We start from the raw sequence: 18,026 nt of genomic DNA, 5'->3' as shown, positions 1-18,026 counted from the left end.
TTATCCTTTAGTGAATGTATATTTCAAGTTCTAACCTAGTTCATTATAATTTTGAAACAGCATTAACTTTTTGGCCTCTTAATCATACATGTGGTCATATTTCCATTTAACACAAATTGGTGAATAATGGCCAATATAATAGGGCCATGTTCTCATCCATTCAATATCACCTCACTAAGAATTTCATACTTCTCTGTCTTATATGCTTGAAGTTTTGATGATGATAAGCTGAAATCAGATGCATACCTGCATGTTCTGCATTACAATGTTATGAAACAGTATGAGTGCACACGGTAGTGTAGTTGGTTGAGGCGCTATGCTACAAGCAGGAAGGTTGCGGGTTCAAGTCCCAATGAGGTCACTGGATTTTTTCAATTGACCTAATCCTTCCAGCCACACTGTGGCCCTGGGGTTCACTAAGCCTCTAACAGAAATGAGTACCAGGAATTAATTAAATAATTATGCGCGGCCAGCACATAAGGCTGACAATCTTACCGCTATCTTTGAGCTGATTGTCTAGATAATGTGGGACCCTCAACGTTTCACAACCCTATGGGCCTTCACAGCCTGGTACAGGGATAGCTTTACTTTTTACTTACTTATGAGTAGTTACAGAAGGTTCTGATACATACATGTTGACTCCAGTCGGAATAGATTGAAATTGCGCAGCAGATAATCATGTAGTGTGAGAAACTGTAAGTTGAGTTTTGGTAGAGCCAGGCAACCTTCTCCAGAGAAATATTCACTTGGGACAATATTTTCATTCCAGATGATATCCTCTGTTGGATATAGAGGCATCTCATTCAGGGCTTGCAGCTGTGAGGCACGTCGCTCATGCCGTGACACCTGCAGATAAAAACATAGCTTTGCATTTGCATTTTTATTCTAATAAGAGAGAGAAGAGAAGAGATACTGAAAGTTGTTAGTTATGCTCACATTACTTCAGAACACTTCCTGAGACATGCAAGTGAGTATCACATGTTGCTGCACAACAGTATGGGCACAAAAACTGGGCAAGCAAAGGAAAAATAATAGGCATATTCTGTGCACCTTCATTTATGAAATCCATTTCATGAATGAAATAAAAATGACAGAATATATTCACCTGTATATTCTGCCTGAAAAATTCTTTGGTCTAATTGTTATTTATAGAAATGTATCTATTAACTAAATCTTCATGCAAAATTTTATCCCATATTGCTGAATTTTGACCACCCCCAACCTAATTTTATGGATAAAGTTCAGAAGAATCTCACATTACCAAATTTTATCACTGTCTATTAACCCAAAGTGGCATCATTATATGAATACAAATGGGGGAATGAACATGTCAAAATTAGTAGGTGCACACATATTATTCAAAAAGCGCCTTAGAAAACTTTAATATAAACATACTACTGTAGAGAAACATGGCAGTCATCCACCCATAAAAGAAATAATAACAGTATTCTGGCTGATGAAGTAGGGCATGGTACCCAAGAGTCCTACAGTGACACACTTTCCAAATCTGACTGGTTAGTCTGTACACGTGAAATGTGGTGCAAATTCTGAATATATTCTACAGTGTTGTGAGACATTTTTAACCTTAGTAACTGTAGTGGCTCTAAATATACCACTACCATTGCCACCACCATAATGACATGAAAACTATCAAAACAGTACATGCACAATTGTGCATTATAATCATGTACACCAGTGTAAGTACAAACAATCAGGAAATACATCTCAGAACAGTACCAGTATCTTGTTCAGACAAAACAGATGTATATAATTTCTGTACACAGAAGTAAATTTTAGTTGCGTGTAAGACAGATCATACCAGAAGTTCGAGGAGAAAGTCATTATCAAATCGGAACCAATCCTCCACTTCAGCCTTGTCAGGAGGTGGGACTAAGTTGAGATATGTTGCAATACTCCTCAACTTCTCCTGGCTGTAAAGAAAACAAGTTTCTGTTCAATAAAACAAAGACCAATAACTTCAAAGTAAATTGAAACAGTATTTCTGTATTCTTTTAGAACTATATGACTACTCCACATTCATACCTGAGTGGTCCAAAGTGCTTCAACAGTGCCTCTCTTGTATCCACACTTGCAACATTTGCCAAAGAAAAGTCACGTAAATCTGGGAACTTTGCAAATGCTGCTTTCTGTGACATTGAAAACATCAAATTACAAATCACACATGTAATAAAATTGTAATGAAAAAAGTGTACTGTAACGGAGTGTATTATCTGCTTTAGGATATACAGATCAAACATGTCCTAGTACAAAAATGCTAACTTACCTGTAGTGACTTAATTCTGGAGTAATGTATCTCAGTCATGTCATGATCTGTGAGAGGGTCCCCTGTCTCATCACTGATTTCAAATCGTGAGTAGAATTTAAGCATGTCCAGCAACTACAAAGAAGACAAATACTCACATGAATCAAAAAGTTCTGCTTCTATGGGAACAAGTTTGGAGGAAAGCTGGTAATTTAAGAAAATTTAAAAATTCAAATGTGATGTATAAGACTGGCCTATATATCCATCTGAAGCAGAGTTCATACTTTGGTTTCTTGAGTTATGACATCACCTCATAGGAGGGTACCAGTGTTTCTGAGGAAAACCTCCATCTTCAGAATACAAGTGAGTCAAGTTGAGAAAGAGGCTTGAAAACTGTATCATATGTTCTAAACCTTTAAAAATTGAAACCTACCTAATACATAATACTAAAAATTCAGGTGATGATTCACAGAAAATACACTGCATCTCCATTACAAAGATAAACCGATTAATGTTATTTAAGGAAAAATCAGTGTTTATTCTGAGAATCATATAACACCAGGTAGCACAATATGTGGATAAAATGAAGCATTCTTAAATGTTGAAGGCCGTGCCATAGCTCAGACCGCGGTGGCCCGGGTTCAACCACAGGTCAAGTCATGTGGGATTTGTGGTGAACAAAGTGGCACTGGGGCAGATTTCCTCCGAGTAATTCAGTTTCCCCTGCCAATCTTCATCCCACCAACTGCTCCACAATCACCTTCACCTATCATCTGGGGTTGGTACAATAGGCCAGTAATGGCCGCATTACCAAATGGACTAAGTCTCACCCCACTAAGAAGAAAAATTCTTAAATGTTCAAGAGGCAGTACATGCATTAATAACTGAGCTTTAAACAGTTAAAGTGTTACTCTCACAGTGACAAACACCACCAGGAGAACATGACAACGCAATGTGTGCGTTGCAACATGGGAGCTGTCCGCTAGATGTCAGCTAAGAAACAGGACTGAAGTTTGTTGTGTATTTTCTTCACAAAAATTCTCAAACGCACTAAGTTCTTCCCTTCCTCCGAAATAACTCCTCACATGTCTTTACGACCATCATCAAATCTTATTTAGGCAACATAATCTCTGATGTTGAGACAATGTTACTACTGCACTGAGTCGCATGTTCTTATATAAAGCTGAATTAATCAGTGCAGCCAGTTCTCTAGCCCACAATTACCAACAACAAAAGATCAGTCTATAAAGCGTAAAAAGCGTGATGCTAAATTCAGACTTAAGCGAACCTACATTCAAAGCAAGTTATCTTTCTTTTATGGTTTATTTTATGGAGCTGCCAGTATTTCGACTCCATAGTGTCAGATAGTAGATGAATTATTAAAAAAATGTGGAAGGAACATTCGGTCTTCTAACTGAGGCAATATTCTGACATTTGCTTGGAGAGATATGAAAAAAGCATTTGGCATTATCTCTAGGTCAGCATGTGAGAACCACTTCTATGGGGACGATAAAGCAGGCCAGATCATTTCTACTGGCTCACTGCTGCTAATTCATCTGTGGGTGATAGATAATGTAGGCATTACTGTAACACCAAAGAAAAAAAACATTTTTTTTTTTGGCGGATTTTGGACGTAACTAAAACTTCTGAAATTGTAAGTACATAAAAACACATTACAAAATGTATGCATAATATAAAAATTCTAAGGAGTACATTCTCTTTTGATTAGCTACCTCAAAACAAGTAAGACTTACAGGAAAAGAGCATGTGATGTAAATTATGTGCTTCAGTTTTCTCTGTGATTTTTATTCTAAACATGTTTCGCGCCAATAAATATTCAGCGGCATATGCTCGAGTTTCGTGCAAGTAAAGATGAAAGGCAAAGTTCTCCTTGTGCTTAATTAATTAGGCGCCACACTACGAAGCCGTGTGGGGGAGTGATGGTATGGGCTCCACCATTCTTGATCTCGTTACTGGACAGAGGTGAGTGGTCAGCTTCATGCCCCTGCTCCTTTTACTCCTGGGGGAAGCGTCCCCGATATGCATTCAAAAGGAGGTTGGATGGATCCCAGAGCCGGTCTGGACACAGTACAGAAAAGAAATACCCCTTTCTCTTGCCGGGAATCGAACCCAAATTCCTCTGCTGTCCAACCGACTCAGCTACGCTACGCATGTACGTCTTCATGGAAAATAATACGTTTCATTAGTCCGACTGTAACCAAAATTGGATGTGCCCAAAATTTTATTAAAACTACCCAACATCAAATTTCATAAAAATCGGTACAGTGGTTCTCGTGTTATTTTGTGCGCACAAACGAGTAGACGGATGGAGTAATCGATTTAATAGGGGCCTTGGCAAGGTTAAGAAAGCGCCTAAAACGGCATGAGAAAAAATTACTTCACGTAGACTGAAGTGGTTTAGCGTCTAAGTTCTTATTTAGCGACCCAATCAGTATCGAGACAATACTGGCTCGATGACAGGACAATCAATGAACATGGAGCAGATGGTGGAACGAGAATTTGCAGGGGAAACCGAAGTATTCACATAAAACCTGCCCCAGTAACACTTTGTCCACCACAAATCCCACATGACCTGACCTGGGACTGGAGCCGACCGGTGGGAAGCTTGAGCTACGGCACGGCCTATAACATCTGGATAGTACGCCAAAAGGACTATAACAATTCACGAGGTGGAAAAAGAAAGAACAAGAAATACTGATAGAAAAAAAAAGATGTTGGTAGGCCTCTTAAACGTTGGACAGAACAGGCTTACACGAGCAGGAGATGGAACGCTTAAGTACAAATTCGTACCAGAATTCACAAGCCAATCACATCATTCAGCAATGAATAAACAAAATAGGGGTTGCAGTACGTCCTTCCAAACAGCATCAGTTGACAGGGAGACTACTGTTGACAGATTCATCTACTGACAGAATTCGTACTGTCTGTAACCTGAGCGCGTAGCATCAATCGCCGGACTGTGTTACCATACTTCCAAGCATCACCATTTACTCTCACTTGCTCGTGGAGCTGAGCCCTTCTTGAGGAGCCGCCAATTCTGCAGTTATTAAACAATTTCTTAGCATTTTATGGAACCCGAAGGTTCATTACCATATTCACACGAGCCCTCCACTGGTCCCTATCCTGAGTCATATCAATCCAATCCATACAAACACATCCTCCGTAAGATTCATTTAATACTGTCCACCCACCTACGCCTTGGTCTTCCCAGTGGTTTCTTTCCTTCTGGTTTTCCCACCAATATTCCATATACATTCTTCTTCTCCCCCATTCGTGCTACGTGCCCTGCCCACCCCATCCTCCTTCCAAGCATTACCATTACGATAGTAAAATAGGATGAAACCTGAATGATTGTTTCATGCTCTGGGAACAAAGATCAACCGAATATTTTTCGATGGGCTTTGTCATATCGCTAGACCAGTTTATGAATCAGGAGATAAGCTTAATTGCACCAAAGTCAATGATGTCAGAATCATAACCAAACTACTCATACTGAATAGTATACAAACTGACGACAATGTGCGTCTACTACAGCACTGCCGAGAAAGCTTTCGCACAAGTTATCAGGCAATCAGAACTATCTTCGAGCTCGTACTTGGCAAGTCAGAAGAAGATACTAAGCGCACTGTCATGTCACAGTCCATAGTAAAATTGGGTCAGCAGTTTGCGACTTGGCTTACTGAAAAGGATACGCATTGGACCATCAGCAGACAATGATCAAATAATGACAGCCGCCATGTTGAATAAAGCATGTGATGTACACAGTGACCTTTCCGTAACCTTTCTCTTTGCATGATACCGCTCCCCGGCCACTCCTTACGGAGTGAGGCAGTCCGACCATTAACTGGTTAACTGTAAGTAGGTCGCTAGTACCGAAACCCTGAGTTCGAATCTCGAGAACGACAGTTAAAAATAAACGTTACATAGGAAGATTCAGTAATAGAATGTAAAGTCCTGTAGATCTGACTTTTGTAAAGAATTTCATTTACGAAACAGCTGGGCACTCTCTCTATTCTTTTCAGACAAAATTATTTGCTCAAAGGTTTTGTCTTGGGTTTACTCTGTCCATCGTCCGGAATTATAAAGAACAAAACGTTTCGGAAACTGGATTTCTTTAGAGCTCAGGTGAGGGGGTGGGAGACACCCATTGTTATGTCCGTCAGAAAAGTTAATCTCACTGGACCAGCTCAGCGCTTTCTAACGGGCCCAATAAAGTGTCTCCCACCCCCTCACATGAGGACAGAAATAGATCCACTTTCCGAAATATTATGTTCTTTACAATACCGGATAACGAAGTCCAGAAACCCAGCAATCCCAAATGTTACATACCACCGTCAGAAACCTTTACACCTTTCAAAAATTATGTGTCCAGTTATCAGATTAGTATTAACTGCATCAGCTCAAGCGGTTAGTCGCTGGCTCCCCGATCCTGGGTCTGCTCAAGTGGGATTTGTGGTGGACAAAGTGGCCCTGGGGCAGGTTTCCCCTGCCAATCTTCATTCCACCAATTGCTCCACAATCACCATCACCTATCATCTGGGGCCGGTACAGTAGGCCAGAAGTGGCCGCAGTACAAGGGACTTAGTCCCACCCCACTAGCAAAAAAAATGCATAAATCTAGTTCTAATCCGTAGATACAATAGTTACACAGCACAGTGTTGCAGCGCCCACTGTGTGCTCGGGATGTAACCTGTTCGAACCCCAGCAGGTAAACTAGCTGCCATAATTATGCAGGTTCTACTGTTTTCCTAAGATTTTCCATGATTACGCCAGAATGTTGCTGTCTTCTGTTTCTTCTGCCTTGACGGATTAGGCCCATTGGGCTGTCCCATCACTATTACCTCGAAACTATGAATCTTCTAGACATTTGGTCGGACTTCTTCGATGGGGGATCAGCCAGTCGCAAGGTCGCTACCTACACGGGACAACACAAACAGACAGCGAGGCGGATGTTACATTTCAAACAGACAAAATCATTACCTACTGATCATTCGCGACCATATCTTATTTCCTATTACACTACGACTAGAGTAGAATCAGCGTCATTAAGTAACCTAACCACCAGCTGAGTAGGTAGAACTCATGCTTCTTATTCAGGGGGTGCTGGGTTGAAATTTCAGCCCGAAGATCGACTGTTTTTGTTGCATTCCTGAACCACTCGCGACAAATGCGGGGGCAGTACCTCAAATTATACAGTTTTTTTTTAATGCTAGTGGGGTGGGACTAAGTCCCTTGTACTGCGGCCACTTCTGGCCTATTGTACCAGCACCAGATGATAGGTGAGGGTGATTGTGGAGCAATTGGTGGAATGAAGATTGGCAGGGGAAACCGAAGTACTCGGAGGAAACCTGCCCCAGCGCCACTTTGTCCACCACAAATCCCACTTGACCAGACCTGGAATCGAACCTGGGCCGCCGCGGTGGGAAGCCAGCGACTAACCGCTTGAGCTATGGGAAAGTTGAGTTCTCTCTGATATGTGGTATCTGCACTGCAATACCACGAGAAGTTGGCCTAGGCAGCTGAACATGGTGGTTGAAATGAATTTCCTCATCTTGAAGTTGTTCATTGCCTGTTTCCTGCACCAAGCAAAAGGCCTCTTGGCGCCAGCAGCAGGACAAGAGCCGTGTGCGTTCAGAAGAAATGCATTCCACAGCCCACACAAAATGTTATTATGACAGTATCATCTCAAAAGTTGGCTATTCCTATTCTGCGGGTCTCCGCCTCCTTCTTTGGTAATTTAAATGTCGTTCCATAGCTCGGTCAGTAACTGTCCAGATGGTCAAGAAATGTCCTGCTATTATATAAATGGAAGGTTCACTGCCGTGTTCACAAGAGCCAACCACTTATTCCTATCCTCAGCTAAATTAATCCCGTTCAAAGTCTCATAATACCCATCTGCTTAAGATCCATTCTGACAGCATTCTTCCATCTGCGCTTAAGCCTTCAAAATGGTTTCTTCCTTGCATGTTTTTCTCCACTGAAGTATTGTATCAATTTACCCCCCCCCCAAAATAACTTTTTAAATATCAATGCAGGTCCACGGTGCATATCCTTATAGGCTATATTAAAAATATGTTGGTGAAGAGGTCAACCACAAGCGGGGGGGAGGGGTTGAACGTTGCAGCTCTGGAAACTAGATTATGAATTGTACGAAAGTATAACGATGGGGCACGCAATGGTGTAGTTGGTCGAGGCACTGTGCTACAAGCCGGAAGGTTGCGGGTTCGATTCCCGATGAGCTCATTGGATTCTTCACTTGACCTAATCCTTCCAACTGCACTACAGCCGTGGGGTCGACTCAGCCTCTAACAGAAATGAGTGCCAGGAATCTTCCTGGGAGTAAAGGCTGACAACCAGACCGCCATCTGTGAGCCGATTGTCTATAAAATGTGGGAGCCCAGACGTCTCACAAGCCTATGGGCCTCCACGGCCCGTTACCTTTTATACAGCCTATACAGGCCCATTTTAGATACGGGCTATCAAACTTGACAACGTATTATGACCGCAGCAAACACTGGAGAACATGTATAAATAACGTAGCACTATTTACAGTTCTGACCACACCGTTATCAAACTTCTTAACATAAATCATCGTTCTGTTACGCTCGCATCTTAGTAACATAAGCATAACCGCGATTATAATTAATTGTATTGTAGAAGACACAAGTGGTTAAATCATACGGACTGCTAATTTCTCATAACATTATTTAGTCTATTAGTGGAAAAGGCCAGTTTAAATTTAACAAAGAATCACTTCTTTCGTAGCTTCATTCTTCGCCCCTTCTTTATCTCCTTTAACTTTTTGTACCTTTACTTCCTTCCCCTTTCTATATTAAACAAACAAAAACAAACTCCGTGGCTTGAGTCCGCAAGAGAACTATACCGACCGAGCGACCGCCGCTTGTCGACGAAGTTAGTGCCAACTTTTGAGGATAGAGGGTGTCGCGTGGTCAGCGCAACGAATCCCCACGGCGGTTAATCTCTGTTTTCTAGATCGCATCCGCTACCTCCTTGAAATAGCTCCTCAATTATCCTCACGAGGCCAAGTGGACCCCGTTCCAGACATACTACTACTCAGAAAAATCTGGTAGCGCCAGGAATCGAACCCGGGACCCCTGGATCTGTAGCCAGGCACTCTGGCCACTAGACCACAAAGGAAAACAGTGCTTTAAGTTGCATCTGTATTCAAGAGTTTGTCACTCCGTCCAGGACGGTTCAGAACTGCAAGATGTGTCGACCGAGGAGACGGTTGTTCTTATGAATTGAGTTTAAGATTGGCGTTACATAGCTTAAGACTATTCTTCTGGACGTTTTCTATAGTTCCTGTTCCTTTTTGTACACAAAAATCACTACACTTCGAAACGTCTGTTCATTCTTCTTCAGCTGGACAGAATAGGAAACATTTTCCATATTGTTAGGTACGTATCTAGAACTGATATAAAGCATACAAACGGAAGCCATCTTTAATTCAGCAATCACGTGGCACTGACACTACTGTTTTACACTATTTATATAGATCTAGCTGGATTATTAAAATTCTTCTCCCTTCTCCTTACGTAGTTCTCAAATCGAGTACGAACTCTACAGAACAATAAAGGAGTGTCTGCAAGTGGCACGCCCTTGCGTGTAAATGGAAACTTGCGAGGAACGCAGGTGTTGTCTGAGCGGTACGGATTACCCGAGAATCACTGTGACCTTGAACTCCAAGGGCAAAAAAAAAAGTCCCTGCGCTTAATTAATTATGGAGACATATGGGGGAGTGCAAGTATAGTTCCACCATTTTTGACATCGGCAATAGATGGTGGTCAGCTTCATGCCCAGACCGCTTTACCCCCGGGAAAATCGGCCACGGTACCCATTGGACGGGAGCATGTGTTGGGATTTCAGTGACGGCCGCAAGATGTCGCATCAACAGTTTTACACTTCACCAGATGGTGATCTAATACCGGTGGCTCACTAGAAAAAAGACCAAGGATATTAAATTACGTCAGCAAACCAGAACATTCAATTACGCTGGCAGAAACTGGCGTTAAACTACGTCGGTAAGGGTCTCTGCATACGTACAGCCACACCAAACCGATACTAACATACTAAGGACATGGGAAGACTTCCCATTCATGGAGGGGATGGCGGCTCTTCACCCTATCTCCCCTCCTGTGTACTTCGGTCCTCCCTTCTATTCTATGTTGCTTGTAGACAGCAGCCCAGTTACCACTCACTACCCAACATTGGTGTGAACACAAAGGTTAGAGATCTGGGGAAGGGGTAAGTGCCGTGTGAGTCTCAGTAGTAGATAAAGCTAACGTTATCAAAACAAACTCCGTGGCTTTAGTCCGCAAGCGAACTATACCGACTCAGCGACCGCCGCTTGTCGGCGAAGTTAGTGCCAACTTTAGCGGATAGAGGGTGTAGCGTGGTCAGGGCAACGAATCCCCATGGCCGTTAATTTCGGTTTTCTAGGCCAGATACAAACCAAGCCTCATTACGAATTAGTACGGCTACAAGTCGGAATTCCGCAGCAACCTTTAATGCAAGTCTCCCATATTGAAGTTCAGCGAAATACGTTTCTCTGTTTATGGGACGTATTTCGAAAAAAAAAAAATTAAAGTTGGCTTATGCGATCTCCATGTCGCCTATGTGTTTGTATATCCCCCTTATCAACTTTTAAATGGCTGAACCAATTTTTATGAAACTTGGTATGCATATCATGGCACCTTAGCCCATCTCAACGGTGTTCGTCATAAATCTCTACCATCAGTCTGTGTATATATGTAAATCTTCTATCGTTGTTAGGCAACGGATCGGTAAAAACGTTACCGCGGCAGTTTGTCAAACCATCGTTAAATAACTTGTTCATGATATTACATGTTAAAAATAAAGGATTGCTACAACAAGATGAAGGACAGTAAGGTCATCTGTATTGGAATTTGTGTAAATGGTAAATTACAATACACACTGTAAACGCATGTCGATGAATTATTCTGGTACACTTATGTAACACAAAACCACCTTGGCATTAGCTAGTAAAGGGACCGCGTCTTACTTATGTGCAAGTTGACTCCAAGATGTAGCGAGACAGGATAAAAGAAAACAGCCTTCGTTTCAACTTAAAGCGCCATGTTATATAGAAGAATACACAGACATCCGTGACATAAGTCTCCTTGAGCATGGTGTAAAGCTGTACGATCCATGTATCCATGCAGCTGCACTAATATGGAAATGGTGTCCCAGACGCTAGCAAATTACCGAGTGCCAGTTCTCTTTTATGTCAAGTGTGATGGTTCACAAAGGGCGCCATGCTGCAAATGGCTGGAACGTGTCTTAACTGGATGTTGTAGTAACTCAGGTTACATCAGGCGTCATATGGCGAATTAGAGTACACAAAACTTTGAATAGAAAGAAAAAAAGAAGTAAACGAAAGAAACTTCAAATTAGATTCTATAGGGTTCTGACGATTCTGACACTCAGGATTACTAATTTATTGTTGGTTTCGTCCATCGCCCGGTATTCTAAAGAACGTTAAAGAACACGTTTCGGAAACTGGACCCATTTCTGTCCTCAGGAGGGGGGGGACACTTCTGAGTCCGTCAGAAAGAGCTAACCTCAGTCACTCATTCGAAACGTTGTGTTCTTTAGTGTTCTTCAGAATACCGACGCACCAAGACCAAAAACCCAGTAATCCTAAATAAACTTTAACTTTCAGGGCCCCAGATGATAGGTGAGGGTGATTGTGGAGGAAACCGAAGTACTCGGAAAAAATCCTACCCCAGCGCCACTTTGTCCATCACAAATCCCACTTGACCAGACCCGGGATCGAAACCGGACCGCCGCGATGGGAATCCAGCGACTAACTGCTTGAGCTATGGCGCAGCCCTTTATAATTGTTACTTTCATAGTCACGTACCGTCACAACCCAGGCATACAGGCTCACAGTCAGAAATAGGATCATCAAATCCGGAAATTGGACTTGTATGGAATGGTTCACTGATACGAATGTTCTTACATCACGGTGTTTCAAAGTCATTTGGTGTGTGATTTCTAATACAGATACAAACACTATTAGTAATAAGAGTTTTATCTCCTGGGATATAACGCCGTATTGCCAGTCGAAAGTCAATTGACGTTTCGGAGGAACATGTCGACTACATTTTCAGGGTAGAAGAACGAGCCAAGAAAGAAACCTAGTTTGCTGTCTGCTTCACACAGTGGTTTAAACTGAAACCAGGAACAGGTACGACACAAAAACAAACGTCCACACGGTAAGTATATAGCCCACTGTAAAGAAAAAAACTCCGTGGCTTGAGTCCGCAAGCGAACTATAGCGACCGAGCGACCGCCGCTTGTCGGCGAAGTTAGTAAAGAAAAAACTCAATCACGATGTCATATTCAAGAAGACATAAAGAAACATATACAAACTGAAACTAATGACATTATATGTGAATAGCTCCAAAAATATACTGTAATACAATAGCGAACCCCGGATGATAAAACACCACCTACAATACGCGACAATATAACAAAATTGTACATGATAATGACGAGAGAATTTTAAATATTAAAAAATAAATTAATAATATTTTTACGACTTTGTAATAGTTACATGTATTATATGATTAACACTAATATGGATCCACATTAGGATATTTCAATAACATGATAAGTACGAGTATTTAATGAAACTGCCTGAAGATGGTCGTAAATGTGGACCGAAACACGTATCAATTATTAAATAAAACCGGTGTAAACAATTAGATTGATTTACTTTTTACTGCCGTGTTGACGGCTAGGATATAACAAATCATGATACACAACAGGATGCAAACAGTAAAGAGAATCAGACGTAGGCCTGCAAGGAGGCGGGGTCTTGTGTCATCTCTCGCGGAACCTCTGACGGACGAAGATACGGCAGGGACTGAATGTGTAAGCATAATACCACGTTTGCATGTACAAGAGCACTAATGGTCCGCATGATAAAGTTCCCGGTTGACGTCTACAGCAGATGTCTTAGGAAAACATTCACAATTACATCAGCGCAACTTAAAAGAAAGTCACATGGTAATGAGAACTGAACGTGCTGCGGCATTAATTATTCACGACTAGACGCCACTAACAGCAGCCAGTACAGCAGAGGCACTGCTGAAGGCCAAGCCGTGCTACTCCCGGGTTCTAGGTTCGTCTACGAACGCTGGTATCCATTATGAAAGACGCAAATTCTTCATTTCTTGAGGGGTACACAATGGACAGGAGGCTGGGTGGGTTCCAGAGCCAGTATGGGCGTCGTCGAAAAGAGAAAACCCTCTTGTCCCTGCCGAAAACTGAACCCTGATTCCTTGATCGTCCAGCCCGTACTTTAGTCATTATGCCAATAGAAATTAGCCCAGTGGCAAATGGTATACAATGGGTGGAAGAGTGGAGAGCTCTATAAAAAGTGGCCTAGACATCATAAACGTAGCATGAACCTCGCCTGAAGCGACCTGGTCCTCTACGTGGGTGGTCAGATAGAGATCAGTATTAAGTACACGCAAGATTTGAAGTTCTCACGGCGGTGACTATGAAGAAAGCCGTCTTCTGGGATGTGGCGCCGTGTAGATATTGTGTTAACTGACGTTTCGGAGGAACGTATCGCCTACATCTTCAGAGTAGAAGAAAAAAGAAAATCCGAGAGCGAGGAACCATCGTGAACCGGTGCTGACAGACTAATGTCGAATCGAATAAACCCAGTATAAGATATTCTGTAGAAAGAAAACCTTCATTTGGGAGCCGGATTCTGAAGCTCTTCTTAGTCCATTCACTAAAATTAAACTAAATAGGAAACCAAAGCTTCATTTCTCATTGTTTAATATTCGCCGCGAACCACACAGAGAAGCCGGGATAACTCAGTCGGTATAGTGAGGTGCTGGACGACCTGGGTTCGATTCCTGACAGGGGAAAGAAAATTTTCTCTGCTGCATAGTGTCTAGACCGGCTATCGGGCTCATAGAGCCTTATATCCAATGGGCACCAAGGAAGCTCTTTTTCCAGCGGCCAGGGTATGAAGCTGACCACTCACCTCCATCCACTGCCGAGGTCAAGAATGGTGGAGCTATTCCTCCACTCCCAAACATGTCTTCATAGCGTGGTGCTTAATGAATTAAACACAAGGATAACTTTGCCTTTTTATGTTACGAACTGTGCTGCTGATAAAGCATAAACATGGAATGATCAGACTATTTAAACAAGCGCTCCCGCGCAGAAAGATATGCAATTTCGTAATCTACCCGCGTCTCGCCACAGTGGGTGCTATAAAACGTACAAAGTTCACGTACCGATGAGAAAATAAGTTGGCTTGGACCCGAACCCGTGCACGCAGAAGCAAAATTAACGTTTTCCGGGCTCTGTTTCTCCATGACGAATACCCTTTGTCTTCAGCAATTTTCCTGCGACCCTACCGGGACTCGAACTACGACCGCCTGATCGTCCAGCCCATAGCCAATCGCTATCCCGGATCCCCATACCGGACGATGTGCAAAGTTTTAAAAAAGCAGTATTCCCCAGTGTTTTAATTTTTAATTCGCTTAGTGGGGGGTGGAGTCCACCTGGGTCCACTCGGCACGGCGGCCACTGATTGGCCTATTGTTGCCTGCCCCGGGTGATTATGATGATGGAAAATTTGGTGGGATGAAGATTGGCAGGGGAAACCGAAGTACTCGGAGAAAACCTGCCCCAGCGCCACTCTGTCCACCACAAATCCCACTTGACCAGACCCGGGATCGAACCTGGGCCGCCGCGGTGGGAAGCCAGCGACTAACCGCTTGAGCTACGGCGCGGCCTAATCCCGAGTGTTACACGCCATCGACAGAATTCTTTAGAATCTAATTATAATTTCATTATCTTCTACATGCACAAGCTTACTCTGAGTGGGCTCAAAATAACGGCATTCAATGGGAATACTGAAAAGTAGAAATGTGGGTTTACGGTACCAATAGCAAGCTGTTTTGGTACCACGATTTGAGATACGCCGTTGGCAAGATTTCGGCAGACCTACTTGGTTACTAGATCGGTCAATACAGACGATTCTACTTACACTGGACAAACATGGACATATATCCTGGCCCCAAATGGGATTCGAACCCACGATCAAAGACATTAATACCTTTAAGAAAGACAAGAACCCTTCATGCACAGAATCTAACATTTTTATTAATTATATGGAACCATAAATTCGATTAAAACATTCCGTAGCCTGTAGTCCGCAAGCGAAATATACCGACCGAGTGACAGCCGCTTGTCAGCGAAGTTAGTGCCAACTTTTGAGGATAGAGCGTGTCACGTGGTCAGTGCAACGATTCCTCACGGTCGTTAATCTCGGTTCTTTAGACCGGAGCCTCTACTTTTCCATTCACGTAGCTCCTCAATTATCCTCACGAGGCTGAGTGGACCCAGTTCCAGATCCGCTACTTTTCAGAAAATCTGGGAACTGAACCCGGGACCTATGGATATGTAGCCAGGAGCTCTGATCACTTGACCACAGAGGCGGTCACCATACATTCGATACATTTCAAAATTCAGTTTACATCTCAATAAACACACAATTTCCCGTACAAAGATCGCATGATGAATGCTGTCACTGTTTATTCTGAAGGTCTTCAAAATCCATATAAGCACTGTGCAGGAAACGCGCGAGTTCTTAATGTTAAAGCATGTGGGAAAGTACAAATAGTAGCGCTATCCCTGTAGCAGGCCGCGGAGGCCCATAGGGTTGTCAGATGTTGAGGCTCCCACATTTTCTAGACAATCGGCTCAGGTTTTCAGCCTTACGCGCCGGCCGCCCTTTACCCCCACGAATAGTCCCGGTACTCATCTGTTAGAGGCTGAGTCGACTCCAGGATGTGGTACAGACAGTAACCAACGTGCTTTAGAGAGATATAAAAGAACTGGTTGGATTCATTTCAATGCTTCATCTATTAAGTTACACACATTCCAGAAATGTCTCGTTTCAAACGCGCAGGTATTTCTCTCATCAGTAGTACAGGTGGGGCTCTAAGCAAGTAAATTACATAGGACTCCAGATCGGCTTGCCAATCACACTGAAAACAAAACCACATTACATTCAGTTAAAAATATCGTAATCATATGTTACTTAATAAGCAGCTTCTATGACCTCAACGGAAACAAAAAAAAATGTTATCCTAGACAAGTAACAGTCTCCGGACGCGTGAATCCATTTAACGCGTAACACTGAAAACACATGAACACAAAGAGCCGGACTGCTCGGCGAACAAGGTCCAGGCTCAACGTAACGCGAAGTTAACAGTGTCCGTGGTAGCGCAGTCGTGCAAGCCACGCGTGAGCACAGCATGGCCGACAGACGTACAAGCAGGACAGCGGCAATTTCAGGTATTTATACACGTTAGACATTTCTTCCGTACTGAATCATCATATTTATCAGCACCATTCAACGTTACGGATATAAACCAAAGGTGAGTCATGGTAATTACACTTTGTATCCGGTGTAACGTTGCGAGATATGGCAATCTTCATATCGCCGTGCAGACTGATAAGTATATTATTTCCCCATTTCTATCAGACTTCCCCAAATTAGGGAACTCAATGATCAGTATTAAAGTTTAGATCAGAAAGGAAGCGATACGCAAGACATGCATAAACACATACCAAATTTTGATTGGAAAATGAAGGGGAGAGACCCCTCAAGGGGCCCAGGGGTAGATAGGAGTATGACACAGCACAACAAATACGCTCCTTTTCGATAAATGTATAAAATAAGCTGTCTGTAACTAAAACATATATACTGATGATAATCAAAAAGCTGGAACACGCGATTTCTTTGTTATTGTCTGTTCTTTTGTGTGTAAGATCATGAACGTCAGGAAATTTGTTTACAAACTTATGTTACGCCGTTCAAGATATTTTTTTTTTACGGGTCGGATTAGAGCTGAGGGTTTTTATGTGGAAATACACCTGGCGCCACATCTAAAAATAATTATAATTTTCGCGATATTAATATTCAGTAATTTCCTTCCTTTTTCAATTTAAATTCTTAAACAAAAAACAGGGGACAGTAGATGCCTGGCTTGCCCCGTATCCCACGTGCACGACATACATAGTACGTACCACTTACTACACAGTTTACATATATGATGTTACTTAAAGGAGAATAAATTATCATTCACTATTGATACAATTTTTCACATTATGGTTGATAAACATTATAAGAACACCAAGAAACAAATATAGAAGTGCAAAAACCGCGCTGTTTTGGATCAAAGTTCAGTAGAAAAAACTGTCACACAATAGATTTTCTTTGTATACATGTTTATAATCATCACATCAGAATAAACATAAAAAAATCTGTTTCCTTTTACGTTAGCGTAACCTTGGTGCTTAGTCGAATACGTGTTTTTATTTTCTCATTCAAAAACAAGTCTCGCGCCACTCTCTCTTTCGGTTTTAGAATCAAGGTCGAAGCATACAATGCGCTGGTTGTTGTGCCATTTTTGACAAGTATGCCGATATGCGAACAGGCGCATACCCGCTGAAAAACGCAGTCGGTGTAATTATTGCAGTGAGTCTCGTGTAAATACAGAGGTATGCATACAGTGTCAAAGCATGGATTCCATTGATTTAATGGGGTGAAGAGACCGGCGTTTATGAACACGGTGATAAACCTTCGGCTTCCATCAAAACACGAATTTCCTTGGCCAGTTAACAAGACTGTTCAGTAACACGCTGTGTAATTTTTTTT

General features: G+C 42.3%; 2 protein-coding genes across 3 annotated transcripts in view; one reads left to right on the top strand and one right to left on the bottom strand.

Moving 5' to 3' along the window:
- Positions 1-18,026, bottom strand: part of LOC111872332 (RNA helicase aquarius) — an 83,152-nt gene that overhangs the window by 22,020 nt on the left and 43,106 nt on the right. Inside the window, exons 7-10 of the mRNA XM_023866088.2 lie at positions 2,285-2,398; positions 2,044-2,147; positions 1,820-1,931; positions 633-846 (exon numbers count right to left, since the gene is read on the bottom strand). Coding sequence (XP_023721856.1) covers positions 633-846; positions 1,820-1,931; positions 2,044-2,147; positions 2,285-2,398 — 544 coding nt within the window. The remainder of the gene's footprint in view (positions 1-632; positions 847-1,819; positions 1,932-2,043; positions 2,148-2,284; positions 2,399-18,026) is intronic.
- Positions 16,461-18,026, top strand: part of LOC111872331 (G-protein coupled receptor Mth2) — a 17,502-nt gene continuing 15,936 nt past the window's right edge. The window contains exon 1 of one of the 2 annotated variants that reach the window (XM_023866086.2): positions 16,461-16,660. In XM_023866086.2, the coding sequence (XP_023721854.1) occupies positions 16,621-16,660 (40 nt within the window). In that variant the 5' untranslated portion in view covers positions 16,461-16,620. Of the gene's footprint in view, positions 16,661-16,704; positions 16,744-18,026 lie in introns of those variants that run through there. The other variant, XM_023866087.2, reaches the window with a different exon arrangement.

Source organism: Cryptotermes secundus, unplaced genomic scaffold, assembly GCF_002891405.2.
Source record: "Cryptotermes secundus unplaced genomic scaffold, Csec_1.0 scaffold55, whole genome shotgun sequence".
NCBI lineage: Eukaryota > Metazoa > Arthropoda > Insecta > Blattodea > Kalotermitidae > Cryptotermes > Cryptotermes secundus.
The sequence above is the reverse complement of the archived record's forward strand: the minus strand, read 5'-3'. Positions and strand labels throughout refer to the sequence as shown.